General features: G+C 41.4%; 3 protein-coding genes across 3 annotated transcripts in view; 2 read left to right on the forward strand and 1 right to left on the reverse strand.

Moving 5' to 3' along the window:
- The window catches only part of LOC104966238 (uncharacterized), an 8,218-nt gene extending 667 nt beyond the window's left edge, over positions 1-7,551 (reverse strand). Inside the window, exons 1-5 of the mRNA XM_010795421.1 lie at positions 7,282-7,551; positions 4,468-4,596; positions 4,267-4,296; positions 4,114-4,181; positions 3,368-3,666 (exon numbers count right to left, since the gene is read on the reverse strand). Of these exons, the coding sequence (XP_010793723.1) occupies positions 3,368-3,666; positions 4,114-4,181; positions 4,267-4,296; positions 4,468-4,596; positions 7,282-7,404 (649 nt within the window). The 5' untranslated portion in view covers positions 7,405-7,551. The remainder of the gene's footprint in view (positions 1-3,367; positions 3,667-4,113; positions 4,182-4,266; positions 4,297-4,467; positions 4,597-7,281) is intronic.
- The window catches only part of slc6a11b (solute carrier family 6 member 11b), a 112,025-nt gene that overhangs the window by 19,145 nt on the left and 75,854 nt on the right, over positions 1-17,026 (forward strand). The window lies entirely within an intron of this gene.
- The window catches only part of LOC104966470 (low-density lipoprotein receptor-related protein 1B-like), a 1,038,955-nt gene continuing 1,033,957 nt past the window's right edge, over positions 12,029-17,026 (forward strand). The window contains exon 1 of the mRNA XM_010795656.1: positions 12,029-12,103. The gene's annotated coding sequence lies outside the window, so the exon portion shown is untranslated. The remainder of the gene's footprint in view (positions 12,104-17,026) is intronic.

Below are 17,026 nucleotides of genomic sequence, written 5' to 3' on the forward strand. Positions count from 1 at the left end.
ATGATTCTAGCTAATGATAATGTAGAAAAACTCATATTTTAAATTTCGGGACGGTCCACATTAATTTCGGGACGGGTTAGATTGTATTTCGGGACGGTTCCGGGAGAATAGTGAAAAAAGTTAGTCGAGAGCCCTGACCACGCCGCTCCCTTCACTGGCTTCCAGTAACTGCTAGAATCCACTTCAAGACACTGGTACTTGCGTACCATGCTGCGAATGGATCTGGCCCTTCCTACATCCAGGACATGGTTAAACCGTACACCCCAGCATGTGCACTCCGCTCTGCATCAGCCAAACGGCTCGCTGCACCCGCACTGCGAGGGGGACCCAAGTTCCCATCAGCAAAAACTCGTGGGTTTGCTATCCTGGCTCCAAAATGGTGGAATAAGCTCCCCATTGAAATCAGGACAGCAGATAGCTTGCACATCTTCCGGCGCAGTCTGAAAACTCATCTCTTTCGACTCCACTTCGAGCGATAGAATTACTAACAAAGCACTTATATACTAATAAAGGGCTGGCTTATCTAAAGCCAGTTGAGTAGCACTTGAAATGTTTGGCTCTATGAAACCTGATGTACTTATATGATTCTGTTTTCTTTAAGGTTGTATCTTCCTGGTTGAATGCACTTATTGTAAGTCGCTTTGGATAAAAGCGTCAGCCAAATGCAATGTAATGTAATGTAATTTATGATTACTCTACGCTTACATTCATAATGTCAGGCCGAGGGGAGGGGGGCGGCGCTGCGGAAGAGCAGATTGCCTGTCATCTTTCCTTTACAAACTTAAAGAATGTATTTTATCGTGTGAGTTTGGAAATAAAAGTTTCATATTCTGAAAACCAAGACTTTGTTTGTTTAAAATCCAACGAAACACCCGAACCCCGAAAAAATAGTTTTTTACGCAAATCCACGTTTATTTTGAAATGAGCCGTTGCGACTTCCGACTGATTTCGATAGAGCGGGGTTGCGTTCGGATAGTTTAAAAATCAGCTCCTAAATTCTAACCCTATCTCCTATTCCTTGACCTCTGAGTGAAACGTCACGGGGTTAAGGGATAGTGGATAGGAGAATTCAAAAGGACTTAGGAGAAGAGACTGCGGTACTTTAGAGAATCCGAATGCACTTTCACTATCCAACGTGTTTATGATGCGCCAGCGGACGTCATTGTGTGCGTCTGCTGCTGTGGGGAAACTATGGAAACTACAGTTTTCTATACAACGGACTACAACATGGATATATAATAAGAACGACGGACTCATCTAGAGACTCTGCACCGTGCTCTGATGCTGTTGCTTTATGCTTTATGAACAACAGAGAAACATATTCTTCATGACCAAAATTGGAATTGAAATAAAAAATGAAAGTGAAACTTATGCTCGTCACCCTCTCCCTCCGGTCCACATTAACACAAATGATCCCAATACGTATGATTTTATGAACTATGAAAATATCTTAAAATCAATACAAATGTATTTATTATAAACGTTAGTCTTTAACACCTATCACTGTGTATATCACCATTCAAACATCTTTTAAAAGTTGAACAAACCCCACAGAGCTCAGTGAAATGTTGACATTATTTGATCATTTCAGTAAAAACTAACGTTCATATTTCTCTTTTTGATTATAATACTGATGAACGTTCAAAACAAAGCACTTTGGCAACTTACCACATACGTTTTAAAATGCTTAATAAGCACCGTAACTTTCATGATATAATTTCTCGGTCATAATCGGTTGTTTCCGTGAACGGCCGACTGTTGTGTGACGGCAAATGCTGCGGCTGCAAGGCATTGTGGGGCAGCATTTTCTCCTCTCCTTTCGTCAAGGGAGGTCCAGTGGTTCCTAAGCTAAAGGAGGTTATAAAGGAAGTTTGAAACCTCCTTTCCTTTCATCTAGAGAATTTGAACGGCACTTATCATGGCTGCTACTGAGGGACTTCCGGGTCATTTCACTCCGTTAGGAAGGTTCCTAAGCTAAATGGACTATTCGACTTCAGCCCATCACTAACTTCACCAAGCTCCATTGAATACACCCACCATCACTAGAGAGTAAAGAATACCTATGCACAATCACAGAAACCTCACACACGGCTCCTACAGTCCTGAAAGAAACCACAGGCTTACTTGCACTTAGTGGCTTGAAGCAGGATGCATCCAAAACAGACTGTCCCTTAAAGCAAGCTAGACCTTGGCAAGCTACACCGTCTCACACTGTGTTGGAGTAAATTTGTAGCACTACTTAAGGTTGTAATGCTTCCAGTTATAGGGCTGGCAGTTATTTTGGTGACATAAAAAGCAGAGAAGACGGGAGCTTTGGAAATTGTCGGAGCATATGGTCTGCAGTACAAGCTGATAACATGAATTATTCCAGAGGGGAAATATGTGTTGTTGAAGCAATAAACAACAAAATACTTAAATAACACGTCTTACAAGTTCCATTAAACAGAGATGAGTTGTACTTTATGTGGTTGTATATGGCATCACAATCAGCAGCTTAATTCTTAAGCAAAGTTTTCCATCTGGCCTTCCAGACCCTGTAGAGACGCCCTAATTACTCAAGTGCTCAAATTAGCTGCCTAATGCTGCTTCTCCCAGAATATAAATGCATGAGAAATGATTGCACCATTATGTTAGTGTTTGAAATACCAGCAGTAGTGAGGAGGAGAAAATGCGAAAGCACAGAGAAAGTTCAGATGTTTTGAATGGTGTTCATGACGTCAAATCACTGCCATAATTCGCAAGGATGAATGAGATCGACTCACGCACAAGTCAAGCTGTTGACAATGTGTTTTGAGCTTCTTACGCTTTAAAGTGGACCTATCATGCTATATTTGAATAATATAGTGTAGGACCATACCTATATAAGGCATATTTATATTTTTTATTTTTTGAAAATACCAAACAGATCATGCATTTTAGCCATTCCTCATTTCGCTCAATTTAACACTGTCTTTGCATCATGGGCTGATTCTGTGAGAACAGCACCATCTACAGGCCTGGCATATGTACTACAGCGTCTCCAGCGCTTTCCAACGGCAATGTCCGTGGCTGTCTCCTCCTGATTGGTGGAGTTGGCCCAATAGCCGTAGCGCCACTTCTGTGACGTCCTAGAAGTGTTCAAATCTGGATCAGTCTGTATCAGATCCGTTGCAGCCCCTTTTTAAGAGATTTGGGTATGGAGGAAAATAGAGAGGGTTGTGTTTTCTGACACTTGGTGAGTTCCCTGGAACACCGGGGACACATGTTCATGTAGAAAAGACGTACAAAAGTACATTTTTGCATGATAGGTCACCTTTAAGTAAACGCCGGTTAAAAAATCTGTATGTATAACTAAACAGTTTGAAAACATTATGATGTAAATACTCACTGTTAACAACAGACAGATAAACCAGAGAGTCTGGGCCTTGTTGTGCTCCTGATTTGTTGAACTGTGAGCAGGTGTAACCACCAGCATCCTCCTCTGTGACCTTCTTTATAACCAGAGAACAATTCTCTGTAACTCTCAGTCTGTCTGATTTAGCTTTGGCTTCTTTGTGAATCTGTCCGTCTTCAAACAGCGTCAGTGCTGCTGGAAGTCTTGAATAACTGAAGCTCCAGCTAGTATTCTCACACTCATCCTGATCATCTATCACATTGTCACAAGGCAAAGTGACTTCATCTCCATCTCTGACAATGCGGAAGTTATCTTTCACTTCTGCAACTGTTAAAAAACAAAGAAGGGAATAAATATGAATACAACTGTAGTGTTAGCAGTTATGATGATCATTGTAGATGAAGAAAAAGTGGTAAAGTAAAAAAAACTAAACGCTTTTCCGGTCAATTTAGGTCAAATATAAGTTATCATTGATGTCTGTGTGTGTNCCTGTTTCGCTCAAGTTGGGATATATCATTGTGTTTGTTTGTTAGTTTATGTACGTGTGTGTGTGTAGTGTGTGTTGTGTGTGTGTGTGTGTGTGTGTGTGTGTGTGTGTGTGTGTGTGTGTGTGTGTGTGTGTGTGTGTGTGTGTGTGTGTGTGTGTGTGTGTGTGTGTGTGTGTGTGTGTGTGTGTGTGTGTGTGTGTGTTGTGTGTGTGTGTGTGTGTGTGTGTGTGTGTGTGTGTGTGTGTGTGTGTGTGTGTGTGTGTGTGTGTGTGTGTGTGTGTGTACCTGGGCTCATCCTTCAAAGTGGTCATATAGGATTCCTGTGAAACACGTAAAATACAAAAGTTTGTTTTAATCGTATTTTTTGATCTGAAGACGAGGAGACTGAGGAAGTTAAAGTTTTACCTCTTTTGCTGCGATCTTATGTCTGTCGTCCTGCAGAACAACACACCGTCAGTTACACAACACAAGGTCAACAACAACAACAACAACAACAACAATACCATCACCCCCCTCTTCCCAGGCAACAAGTGACACAAAACGTCCTGACTGATCAAACGGATCTGTGTGATTATTAGAACTGATTGTTATCTGATTGATTCTCACCGGATGCAGTTCTCCGATCATCATGCCTTGAGCCATTTCTCGTGCGTCGCTCGAATGTCCGACGTCTTCGAAACTCTCTGTGGCGTCTCCTCCCGCCTGCTCCCTGAGAACCTCCTCCCCCCCGGGGTGCTGGGAACAAACGCACCCTCTGTCAGTTACATCCAGAATCAAGGAAATACATTTAAAAAGAGATGTGTTTTGTAGTTTTTGTTGGTTAAAACTACAAAAATGGCCGCCAAAACACACCCTAGTTTGGTGATTAGGTGTTTTAAGGTCATTATTAACATCCATCAGTCAGGGAATACATCCAACAATAACAGAAGAAGAGATTTTCTGTTCAAGGCATCGTTTTGTTTCTAGTTTTTGGTGATTTTGTGTTTTAAGGGTTGGATTTAAGTCAAAAAACACAAAATATGAATGAGCTTTTAGAAATAGAGCAGAAACCATAAATCCATTCATAGAATTAATACAAATAATAAAATAAGTGATTTTCAGTTCATCTCGTGGTAACAATCAGGAATTTTGGGGTTTGGACCACAAACATGGCCGCCGTAACAGCTCTAGTTTGGTAAATGTGTTTTAAAGTCATTATGAAATTCACATTAGGCACGAGTCCACTGAGTCGTTCAGAGATCAGCAAATACTAAATAATAATAACAACAGAAGTGGTTTTCAGTTAGCTCTGTGTGAAACTGGAAGGCGGATATCTTTGCTTAAAACTACAAAAATGGCCGCCAAAACCAACCCTCTCAATGCCTCTATCAGTCAGCTGGTCTCTCTCTCTCTCTCTCTCTCTCTCTCTCTCTCTCTCTCTCTCTCTCTCTCTCTCTCTCCATGGAGCATTAACCCTCTCACTGCCTCTATCAGTCAGCTGGTCTCTCTCTCTCTCTCTCTCTCTCCATGGAGCATTAACCCTCTCTCTCTCTCTCTCTCTCTCTCTCTCTCTCTCTCTCTCTCTCTCTCTCTCTCTCTCTCTCCATGGAGCATTAACCCTCTCACTGCCTCTATCAGTCAGCTGGTCTCTCTCTCTCTCTCTCTCTCTCTCTCTCTCTCTCTCTCCATGGAGCATTAAACCTCTACCGCATTTCAATGAATATTGGGAGTCATATCGTTACTTTGTTGAGAATGTGCCGGCCGTGTGATAAGCGGGATCATGTGCAGCGAGGCGGTCATTATGGGGAAAAGAACACCGACAGGCAGATCAGCATGAAGGGTGTTATTTACACCTGACCCAGAGAAAGGGGTTAACATGTCCTAAATACACTCTTTATTGATTCTCTTAAGGTGCCGATATTGCACAGCTTCCTGTTTGAACAGATTGGGTCACTTCCTGTGTTTGAATCAGGATTACAAACTATAAAAACTGCCCTTGAGTAAACTCTATAAAACACTTGGGCAATGATTTACCACCCAACCAGAGGAGAGGTGAACGTTCGTCCTCCAGTGAAACATTACCTCTCAGACCAAAGGAACAAACACCATGTTAGAAGTGACTTTGGAGACTTGTAGACGTACGTTTGTGGCGTTTCAATCGGGTTGAATAATAGAAACGCTGTGACTTTAATGCAGAATCTAGAAAGCCACAAGTCTTCGAGGCGATCGGTCAGAAGTCAAAGGTCCAAACCGTCATAAAGCTTTAGTCCAACAAGCTGACACTATAGAAGATAAGAACTAGGAAGTGAATAAGGAGTTTGTCTCAGATAAAGGTTTGATGTAATAAAGTGATGAGTCATGAACGATATGGGGTTCAGAGAGGAGCTTTTCACTCAACATGTCTCTACACCTCTTCACAGGGATGGATGCGTCTTCACATCACATGTCACTAGTTACACGCTGTTATCCAAAGTGACTGACCTACTCAATACTGTGAGCAATCTCCACCGGAGCACTTTGGGGTGAAGTGTCTCAGGGACACGACGACATGCTGACTGCAGTGGGGTTTGAACCTGATCCCAACACCAACGCACTAACCCACTGCGCCACATGCCTCCTGCTCCTGCTAACCTCTGTACACTTAAAGAGATTATTATACATTAGTATTCAGTCCAATTATATTCAGGCTGATACTGAAATATATCCAATAATAAAAAATAAGTGGAGAGAATTACACACTCTCTCCACTAGAGGGCGCTGATACTATTTTAACCATAAACTGCTAACATAATCAAACATATCCTAATTTAAGGGATTATTTATTGCATATAATGAAGTTATTTGTCAATGTAAAATAACTCTCTAAAATAAATGATTTTTTAATTTAATTTCTATTTTTTAAATTGGTTGCAATTGAGCTTTATTGAATATTTTATTAATTGTGGAATATGTAATTATGCAAATCAGATGTATGACTAACAATTTACATTATAGTCAGATGTGGGATATTGATTGGGATTTAAAGTCTATTTACATTATTTTGTATATACAAGGGGTTCCCCAAAGAGTCTTCCCGGGCAAAAAAGAGCCACATTTAATATTAAAAAATATATATTCTGAGAAACAGTCAAATAAAAAACAGAAACGGCTTGTTACAAACTCTGTCCACTAGAGGGCGCTGACCACTTCCTTACAATACACTGCAAACATAGATAAAATAAATAATCAAATCTATGTAAATATATTTACGATTTATTTTATTTCTTAGCTCTTAAACCATGCATGCATTGGGAGTTATTTCCACCTTAGAAACACACTTTAAAGTTCGTTAAATGCCTCCTGTCTCCTGTTTTCCTGCAGGATTCCCAGCTGATCAATAACCTGCAGAAACACTGTAACTCCAGCGGATCAATAACCTGCAGAAACACTTAGACTCCTCACCTCCTCCAGGAACTTGGTGACATCGTACACGCTGTTGTTGATGATGATCCAGGTGGATTTGAAGGAGTTTTGCTCCTCTATCTGTGAAAGTCTGAAGTACTTCACACTCGCTGTTTCCTCCATGTTCCTCTGAGAGATGTTTCAAGTCACTTCCTTGCAGTCTGAAGGCAGCGTGACTCTGCACAAACACTCCGACATTTAACCCACTTTCTATCAACAGGAGTACATTTACTTCCAGCCGTGGTGCGTTCAGGGTCACAGCAATAACACACAGCTAATCCGGTGGAGAGTTTCAAAATAAAAGTCGTGTTTACAAAATGTGCTAAAGATAAAATAAGAAGTACTTTATTAGATTAGATAGAATTTTAGTAATCCCGAAGGAGATTCTTTTTGCCAGGTTGCTCCAAAATTACATTACAGATAATACAGATACATCTTGATAAAAGTATGCAATATACAATAGCTCAATATACAAAGTTTAAAGTAATGTATTACAGTGCCCCAGTAGAGAATAGGTAGCGGCCTATGACAGTGACAAGTCATTGGTGACAGGTCATTTGGGGCAAGGTCATATTGCACATTCAAGTAAAATACTAAATATCAAATACTAAAAACACAGCGGGCGAACTCAGGGGGCCGGCCATGAGAGCGAAGGCAGCGGCTGGAAGAGTCCAGAGGCCGGGCTCGAGGGCGAAGGCCCCGGCTGGGGAACTCAGGGGGCCGGGCTCGAGGGCGAAGGCCACGGCTGGGGAACTCAGGGGGCCGGGCTCGAGGGCGAAGACCAGACAGCTCCGGAGGCCGGGCAGGACACGGTGTCGGCCGAACAGGAACTGGAGCCGGTGGGACAGGCTTCGGCAGGATCCCCCACGGAAGAGGACCAGGAGTTGGCAGGACCCCCGGCGAGACAGGTGATGGCGGGGCCTCCAACAGACAGGACAAGGGGTTGGCAGGAACCCCGGCAGAAGAGTTGTCGGCGGGACCCCCAGAGGAACAGGACATAGGATTGGCAGGACCCCCGGCAGGAGAGTAGTCAGCGGGACCTCCAACGGGACTGGACATGGAGCTGGCAGGACCCCCAATGGAACCTCCAACGGCACAGGACATAGGATTGGCAGGACCCCCGTTAGGAGAGTAGTTGGCGGGGCTAGCAGGCCGGGAATCACACACCGAGAAGTCCAAGATCCAGCCAGGTAAGAATTTCACTAAACCTGGTTTCTCCATAGCCATCTGGTGCGCCTCAGCCAGAGCAGCCTCAGAAAGCAACAGGCAAGACAGGGGGTGAACACTTTTCAGAATAAAACAGGAAACCAAAGACAGAAAAAGACAAGACAAAACACAACACAGACAGATCGTGACACCAATCATTTCTTGCAGCATTTAGTATGAAGTATTTGACAGGTACTGGAGGTGGAAAGCTTTACAGCAGTGATAGCTATACTGATAGGGGCCTATTATGCTACTTGTCAGCTTTGTATTCAGATGTTTTGCCTCTACTGTGACATGTTTGAATGCTTTAATGTTCAAACTCACTGGAAGTAAACAAAAGAGTCCAATGGAGGAGTTTAGGCTGGGTGTTGTGGGAGAAAAACTCCCTTTGGACCTTAGGATTTTATCATTTGTAGACCAAGGGGAAGCCCCAAAGAGCATGCGAGTTAGGGTATAGTTTCGCTAAAGTAAAAGAAAATGTATGCATATTTCTCGTTTTAAAGTAACAGTTCGACATTCTGGTGAATACGCTGTCTTTACATGATGTGAGCCTCTCCGCTCACCCAGGGTTCAAATAGGGGTCTATCCCTTTAAGAGTATAGAATTATTGTAAGAGTGTATATGTTGGAGCGTGAACATATTTATGTTGTTTTCTCCCACTTGTTTTTCTTATGTTGTTTGCTGACCTTGAGCACCCTGAATGCATCACAGGTGTAATACACAGTATCAATGCCCTCCAACCACAGCTTTCTTTTCTATGTAGAGCCGAGCAAGTTGGACGAGCTGCAAATAACTTCTCCTCAACCTGCAACTGTAAGATAGGCCAGACTGGGTGAGAAATATTCTCATATCGGCCTCTTTTTCTTTCCCTTTTTTTTTTTAACACAGCTAACTTTTAATTCCCCACTTTGAACTGTGTACTACACTGCTGCTTTTATTACACTGGTTTTGTTTGAATAGGCCTGTGGCTTACGACTTATCCACTGTACCTTATTGTGAACTGCGGGTATGATGCAATTCGGGGGATTGTAATGCCCGAGTGGTTTTTAGCTTACCCCATTGGAATATAATATTGTTTAGAAAGATAAATAAAGACCTTGTGTAATTCAGACTGTAATGGGGATGAGCAAATAGAAGAGCAGAAGCTATAGTATAATATTGCAAAAAAAGCAGGATGGAGAGATGTGTTTAAGTGCTTGTCTTGCAGTATACCGGACGCGTTTAGTAATTGGGTCATCGCGTTTCATACCTCATCTGAAGCAAAACAAACATGATGGAAATATATACAGCAAGGCTGGTGCTCCTTCAGCAAACCCTGTCTTCCCTGTTTGCTTGCCTCCAAATAAGTCTTTGTTCCTCTGAAAAAGCTGGCACATTTCAGAGGCTCAATGGCTTTAATGAGCCACGATGTTGTGCCAGTGGTGGCTGTTGGGTGTCAGGAATGAAGCTCATGATAATGTGCCCGGCTGAGTGCCACTGTGTGTTTCCCACTGTTATGGTAATGGGCCACTCTCTGAAGGCGGCTGCAGCCTTTTTTTCTCACCTCTTTGCTATTCCTGCCATTGCCACTTATTTGATGTTTGTATAGAATAATCTGATACCTAACGCTGTAATACTGTACCTTTATGCATCTTTCTCAGGCAAATAGCATATTGAAGAAGAACAAAAGAGTGGAGGGAGCCCCTCAGCTGTGTGTTTTTCTGGTTATTTCCCCCCTACAGCTGCGTTGACAGTGTCAAGGAGAGGCTGCTTGGAGCAGCAGAACGGGGAAGATGAATTGACATAAAAGGTCATTCGGTAGCCTCATATTTTGCCCCTTCAGCTTTCAAGGTGAAGAGGCATGAAAGGAAGTAGAATATCAATAGTTGGCTCGGGCTGCTCCAGGAGGACCAGGAGCAGTTCCTTTTCATGGATTCCATTTCTAGAGGAGGAAATGGCCCTTCTGCCACAGACCTTCTGCCTTTCAACGGCAATCAATTTGGCTTTAAAGGCGAAAGAGCTCTCCCTTTAGAGACTTTGGCGAGATGAGCATGCCACTGCCATCCTCCAGACCCAGCGTGTGCTCATTGATGACTTTTTTTTTTTTGAGAGGGAATGCAAATAATGTAGTCAAACTGCCCATGTGCAGTTAATTTGTTATGTGTGTGTTTAGAAAGGGATAGTTTTACAACTGCATGTTTTTCGGCAGATACAATTATTCTTTTAAGATTATTTGCCCACAGCCAAATGTGTTGAGTTAGAATAAAAAATATTCAGCATAATTATGAAGTTTCAAGAATAATTTGGCAAGGTCCCCACTTGTTTCCACTGTTTAGAGGCAACACACATGATTATGAGCCTATTCCTCCTGCATTACGCTACCTTGAGAAACCCCTGTCCCAGCTCAACAGCATTTTAATTGTTCCACTTTTAAGAACACCTCCCTGAAGAAAAAAGAAAAAGCCTTTGAATATTTCAAAAGAGATTTAAATCGTAAGATTTCAGATATATTGCATCATTTGGGAATAGGAGAGGGCAGAAAGGATGAGGTGTTTGACCTTTTCAGATTTGTCCCTTGGTATAGTGAATTTGCTGCAGGGGGCTAGTGAAGCGGCGGTGCGTTGAATTATCACTCCCACTGTTCAAACGGCGCAGACCTGATCTCCCACTTGCTCCACTCCCACTACTAATGGGTTAGGAACACTGGGAAAAGACAAAAAAAAGATGAAGATAAAGAGGGAGAGCGTGGGAGGGAGGGAGTTATAGAGCCTGTCTGATTGTCTGTGGATTAAGCTTAGAAACAAATTACCGCTTTTTGCTCGGCGCTAGGACAAATAGCAGCGTGTCACATTGTGAAATTTTTAGCAAAAAGCCAATGTGTTTTCACGGAATGATCGAGCTGAGTCTGTGACAGCTACCGGCGGGAAACATGTCAACACTTTGACGGATGCTCGCTATATTGAAAGGCTATGATGACTTTTTAGTTGAGTGGTCTTTCACTGAACTCCCCCCAGTCCACACAATCAAATCAAAGCAGAACAGTAAAGGAGGCAAAAATAACTTGCCAAACTGCTTTTTAATAGTTTACCAAGGAGCGAAGGACACCGTGTCTTTGTCGTGTCAAAATCACAATGCCTGCATGGCCTACCTCTGTGTGCTGAAAAAGCATGTATGGCGTACAGTCTGACAAAGTAATGGTTTGAAAAAATACAGTATTAATTGCCAGCCTCATTCACTATGGAGCTGCCACAGGTTGAAAAGCATTGCCCTTAAACATTTGTATTCCTGCTTCCATTGATTGTGACATAATAACGATAATTTTCTTAGGACCAAACCTTTTCCCAAGGTCCAATTTTCCCAAGCAACTTCCTTTTTCACTCACACTTATGTTAAAGTGCACATGTTTTCTGGTGAAACATGTCACCCGCTGGGTTCACTACCATTGCCTCATGCTGCATCTCTTTCTGTCTCTCTCTCCACCACTCTCTCCACCACTCTCTCCATGCCAAACCAGAAGCCATCTTGTGTGACGTTGGGGAGTTTCACTGTCATGATCACCACACCTGCATCCCCGAGGCCTGGCTCTGCGACGGCGAGCCCGACTGCCCTGACGACTCGGACGAATCTGGCAAAACTTGTAAGTGACTCATTCCATCCATTACTCACTAATGCACGATTGTCATATTGAATTCTGCCACAGCGCCTCATTTGTCAGCTTTCATGGTACAGGGCCCTGTGTTAACATGCAATTCAAGGGATGTTCATAAGAGTAGGTCATGAAATGCATTAAAAGTCTGCATTTGGCTGCTTTGGAATAAGAAACAGTACTTCAAGTATACTTTGGTGAAACTATTAGGGACACATTTAAAAGAGATTGCGTGGCATGAACAGCTGGGAACGCTCCATAAAAAAGACCAAAATAAACTTTCAAGTCAATAGGGTCTTGAGGCAACTTGAAATAGTAGACTATCAGATTTTAGAGGTCTGTTTCGACTGCCAATCACTAATCTTGAAAAAGCCATATGGCCATTCTGTCTTCTTACATAGAAATGCTTGGTACCTCGAATCGCGAGAGTGTTTGGGTTTGAAGCATACTTGGCATCAAGGTGGACAGCAAGGTTGTGGTGCAGGAATGCTTTGATAAAAATGTCATTGTATTACTTGTATTTTCCTACCTTAAATAAATGGTCAGCATGATAGTAGCCTGCAGGGGATCATCAGAGGGTCAACATGTCGGTAGAAACAATTAATTATTGTAAGAGAGTGTCACCTTAAATCACATGTGTCAAACTCAAGGCCCGGGGGTCAAATCCGGCCCTTGGTGGATTTAATTTCGGCCCGAAGGATAATTTCTAGGGATGCACCGAATATTCGGCCGCCGAAAATTATCGGCCGAAAATGGTTAAAAAGGCTCTTTCGGCTTTAATTTTCGGCGGCCGAATATTCGGTGCATCCCTAGAAATTATCCTTCGGGCCGAAATTAAATCCNTGTAGTGTCTCTACTTTAAAGAGTCCTCTCCTGCTGATGTTCAGGTGTATATCAGTATGTAGTGTCTCTACTTTAAAGAGTCCTCTCCTGCTGATGTTCAGGTGTATATCAGTATGTAGTGTCTCTGGGACATGTCTCCATGCTTAATGTTCAAAAAGCTCTTTATTGTTCTCATACTGTCTGTGCTGCAGCACCTCTTTTCACCCTCTGTCTGAAACCAGGGCCCAGTCTGCTCTGATTGGTTAGCTGGCTGGCTCTGTTGTGTTTGGTCAACCAGCTTAGAGATGTCCCGCCCCCTAGCCATCCCGTACAATGTGTTGGAGCACTAGCCAATTGAAGCGTGAGTGTTACGTTGGTATATCACTTGGTTACGTAATACGCAACACGGGGATTTTAGCGTTTGCAGACCATTTACATGCACACAAACGTTTTAACACACACAACACGAAAGGAGACAACCACACAAGCATTATAGGGCGTGTTTTATTTGAGTTATATCTGAGCAGCAGTCGCTGAACTTTCGCTAAGGACTTGTGTACTTTGTCCATTGCTCGTATGTTTGTTGGTATCATGAGCCCGTGCTCCAGAATGAACCTTAACTTATCTAGTGAGTGATTTAAACATGCATAGTAAGATGTTTTCAGGAACCACAGCTGTATTGCTTGCTGTCCTGCAGGTGATTTATTTGCAGTGTCATACCACATCAGATGTATGATTAATGAGAAAGAGACTCAGCCAGCTGCATTGATTGATGGAATAAAAAAATCTAATGTGTGCTTCATACTGCTTGAGAACTTGTATTTCCATCCAAGCTGATAAATGCCAACTCAAAGTGGGAAATGCAATGTTTGTTTTTGTTTGTTTGTTTTGATTCCATGTTTGTTCATATGGATATTGTTTGGATCCATAGCCAAACAGAATGCTGCACACACACCAACTTTCCTGCACACACCCCTCTTCTTGTTTGGAAGAGCATTTGTAACAGCAACATGCCAAGTTCAATTTGGGCTGTGGTATAATCCATGCATAAAGCTGTAAAGACAAGGACAGATTAAACAGTGAAGCCATGTTGATTTACAGTCATGTGTTAAAGCACACCCACTGTTTCGGGAAGCTGACAAAACAAAAAGGTACTTCTCGTACTGTGAGCGGTGCTGAACCCGGATGTTTGATGGTTTCATAACTGATTGGCACCGTGCTGTGGGAGGCTTTTATTAATGTTGTTAAACCGAAAAAGGTGTCAATATTTGAAATGGATACACCTTAAACTCTTATCTAGGCACAGTGGTTGTTAAATAATTTATATGTAGCAACAATGCATGGTTTCTATCCAGATAAAACAGCTCACAGTATGTCAATAAGCAACTTTTTACTAACCACTATTGAAGTGGCGAAAGACTGTTGCAGGAACGACTCCTAACACCCGACTATGAGTTAGCATTTTACATATTCTGTTCTTCAGACAGACTCAAATAAGCTCTGTGGTTAACACAAGCTGAGCAGATTTTCACGTTTTGTTCTACGACGTGAAATATGTCAGTAAATATCCCACTGGTGAATTTCCAAAGCTTCAATTTGTCATAAAATCTGTGTTTAAACGACTAAACGTCATCATGCTAACATTAGCCTCCATTAGCTTAGCGTTGGTCATGCCATGTGACCGTTCTGTACTTAGTTATAGCCTAACGTTAGCTTTTTACTAATGGTAATTTTTGTTATGCTTATTGGAGATTAGATTATATCATTATTTTTGCTTTACCTTTTGAAAGAATAATGTCCTAACCTCTCTTTTCTGACTTTCGCAGCTACTGTGATGTCATGTGATTTCTCCACTGGAACAAACCTGTACCTGGGAGGAAGTTCTTCGGCCCAATAAAACCTCAAATACAAAAAGACTGCCACCATATTTTTCCACAGCCTCATCATCTACTGCCTTTTCCATCCCCTTGTGATTACAACCCAATTTCTAGTGACGAAATGAACACTTTTGAGGTGCAAAACTTTTATTGCACTAACCTTTGTTGGTTTTTCGGAGGCTTTATCTGCAACTTTATCTCCAAACCTGAGCACTTGAAAAATGCCTCAACACAGTTCATTTAAGAATATTCCAATCACTTGCACTTTATTCTCATAAGATAGCTTGTTATAAATCGGTCTCACTGTTGTGTTAGCGACAATTTCATAATCACAAGTTCTTACTGTGTTTGATTTTCACTGACACTCATTGAAAAGTGAAACCAAACCATTATTGATGTTTTCTTTTTGATCATTTGTATATTGTATATGGGGGAAATGAAGGCTGTGTGTTTGCTGAGTTTAAAGTGGTCAAATGAATATTGCATTTATAATAAGTGACTGCTTTATTGTCAAATATTAGAGACTGAATCTATTCGCAATTTATTCCTGAGTATCGAAATCAAACGCATATGTTTTTCATTTGGCACTAATGATCCTCCATATGTTGTTCCTTTGTTAAATTACATTAAACACATTTAATTAAGCAGTGTTATAGAAAGCAAATCTGACATTATGAGACACTTTAATATCATTCGATCTCTACATTGAAATGTTTTGATGTTTGCACTTTAAGTATTGTAATGTTGTATTATCGTCATGCACCTTATATGAAAATGTTCAACCAGAAAGTGTTTTTATTTTGGAGAAACTAATGTTTATTCAGCTAAATATACGAGAGACAGATCTAGTCTAAGATATATATATTTTTTTATGAACAGAATATAGTAATGTTGAGATGGAAAGGCTCTGATCTGTACATTTTGTTTCCGAGGTACACCCCTTTTTTAATTTTGTAAACAATGCAGAATTTGAGTTACACACGGAAAATAAATATTGCATGATGCAATTCTTTGTCTTGATTTTTTCCAAAACAGCTTCCAACTATTACATTTCACATCTGTGTAGGTGGATGTCTCGTTTTGAAACTAAACGTGCATTCATACAAATGCAAATAAGGTTTTATCCTCACTTTAACACCACGTTGTTCACTTCTTCACCGCATTTAATTCCCGCCTTCCATCCTCAAGCTGTCATTTGCCAATCAGACACCCAAAAGCTTTTTCTTTTGCCCTTTAAAAATGCTTTTCAATAGGACCTAAAGCTCGTGGGCGTGCGTGTTTTTGCTTTCTACATTTTGCTCTGGGGAATCTGTTGGATTACGGAGGGGATTTCTGTGAAATAAAGACGATTTTTTTTTTAACCACTCTCCTGTTGCGTCAACCAATCACAAAGCCCGCAGACATGACGTACCCTTAAGTGGTGTTTATGTGCGTTTTTAACATTAGGCATCTGAGACTGTAATCTGTGTATAATGGCGCGTTGCATCATGCTGAAGCCTTGGAGGCCTTTTAAAACAGCGTTGACCTACTTTATCCTAATGAACGGTTTTACACAACCTATGGGGCTCTATTTTCTGTGAGGAAGGATTCTATAGGAGGCAGATGACGAAATGACTGATGGAGTTTGAAATATTTACTGCAACAAACAATGTATTTGTTGTTATTATACAGCACATATTTTATTCCAATTCTATATCAATGTAAATACTGCTATATTTTACTATATTTAAAAAAAAAAAAAAACAACTCCAAGTCGAATTCCTCGTAGGCTACGGGCAACGTGATAAAAGCACATCTGTCAGTGTGTAGATTAAAGGTCAAAGTAACGGGTAAAATCACTTCTATAAAGAGATATATGAATAAGCAACTGAGCTAAGATGATAATGGTAAGTTGGTGTAATTTATTTATTTCTTAGCAAGTTTATGATCTCTCTTTGACATGTTAGCATGCTAGCAATATTAGCACCATTAGCTAATAACCACACAGTACAGTACAGCTGAGGGTACAGCTTAATTCATTAAGTTGTGTTTAATAAAACCAATTCACAACAAGGTTATAGAACATGTGAACAATATAATAATGCTATCTGTCAAATACAACTTCAATGTTCTGTATTGTATGCAGGGACGTGCACAGACATTTGGAGGGGCTATTGCTCTAAACTAGAAAAAGGGCCTCCCCCCGCCCCTCCCCCCCCGAAAAAAAAAACGTAAG

The sequence above is a fragment of the Notothenia coriiceps genome, unplaced genomic scaffold, assembly GCF_000735185.1.
Source record: "Notothenia coriiceps isolate Sejong01 unplaced genomic scaffold, NC01 NC01_scaffold00037246, whole genome shotgun sequence".
NCBI classification, from domain to species: domain Eukaryota; kingdom Metazoa; phylum Chordata; class Actinopteri; order Perciformes; family Nototheniidae; genus Notothenia; species Notothenia coriiceps.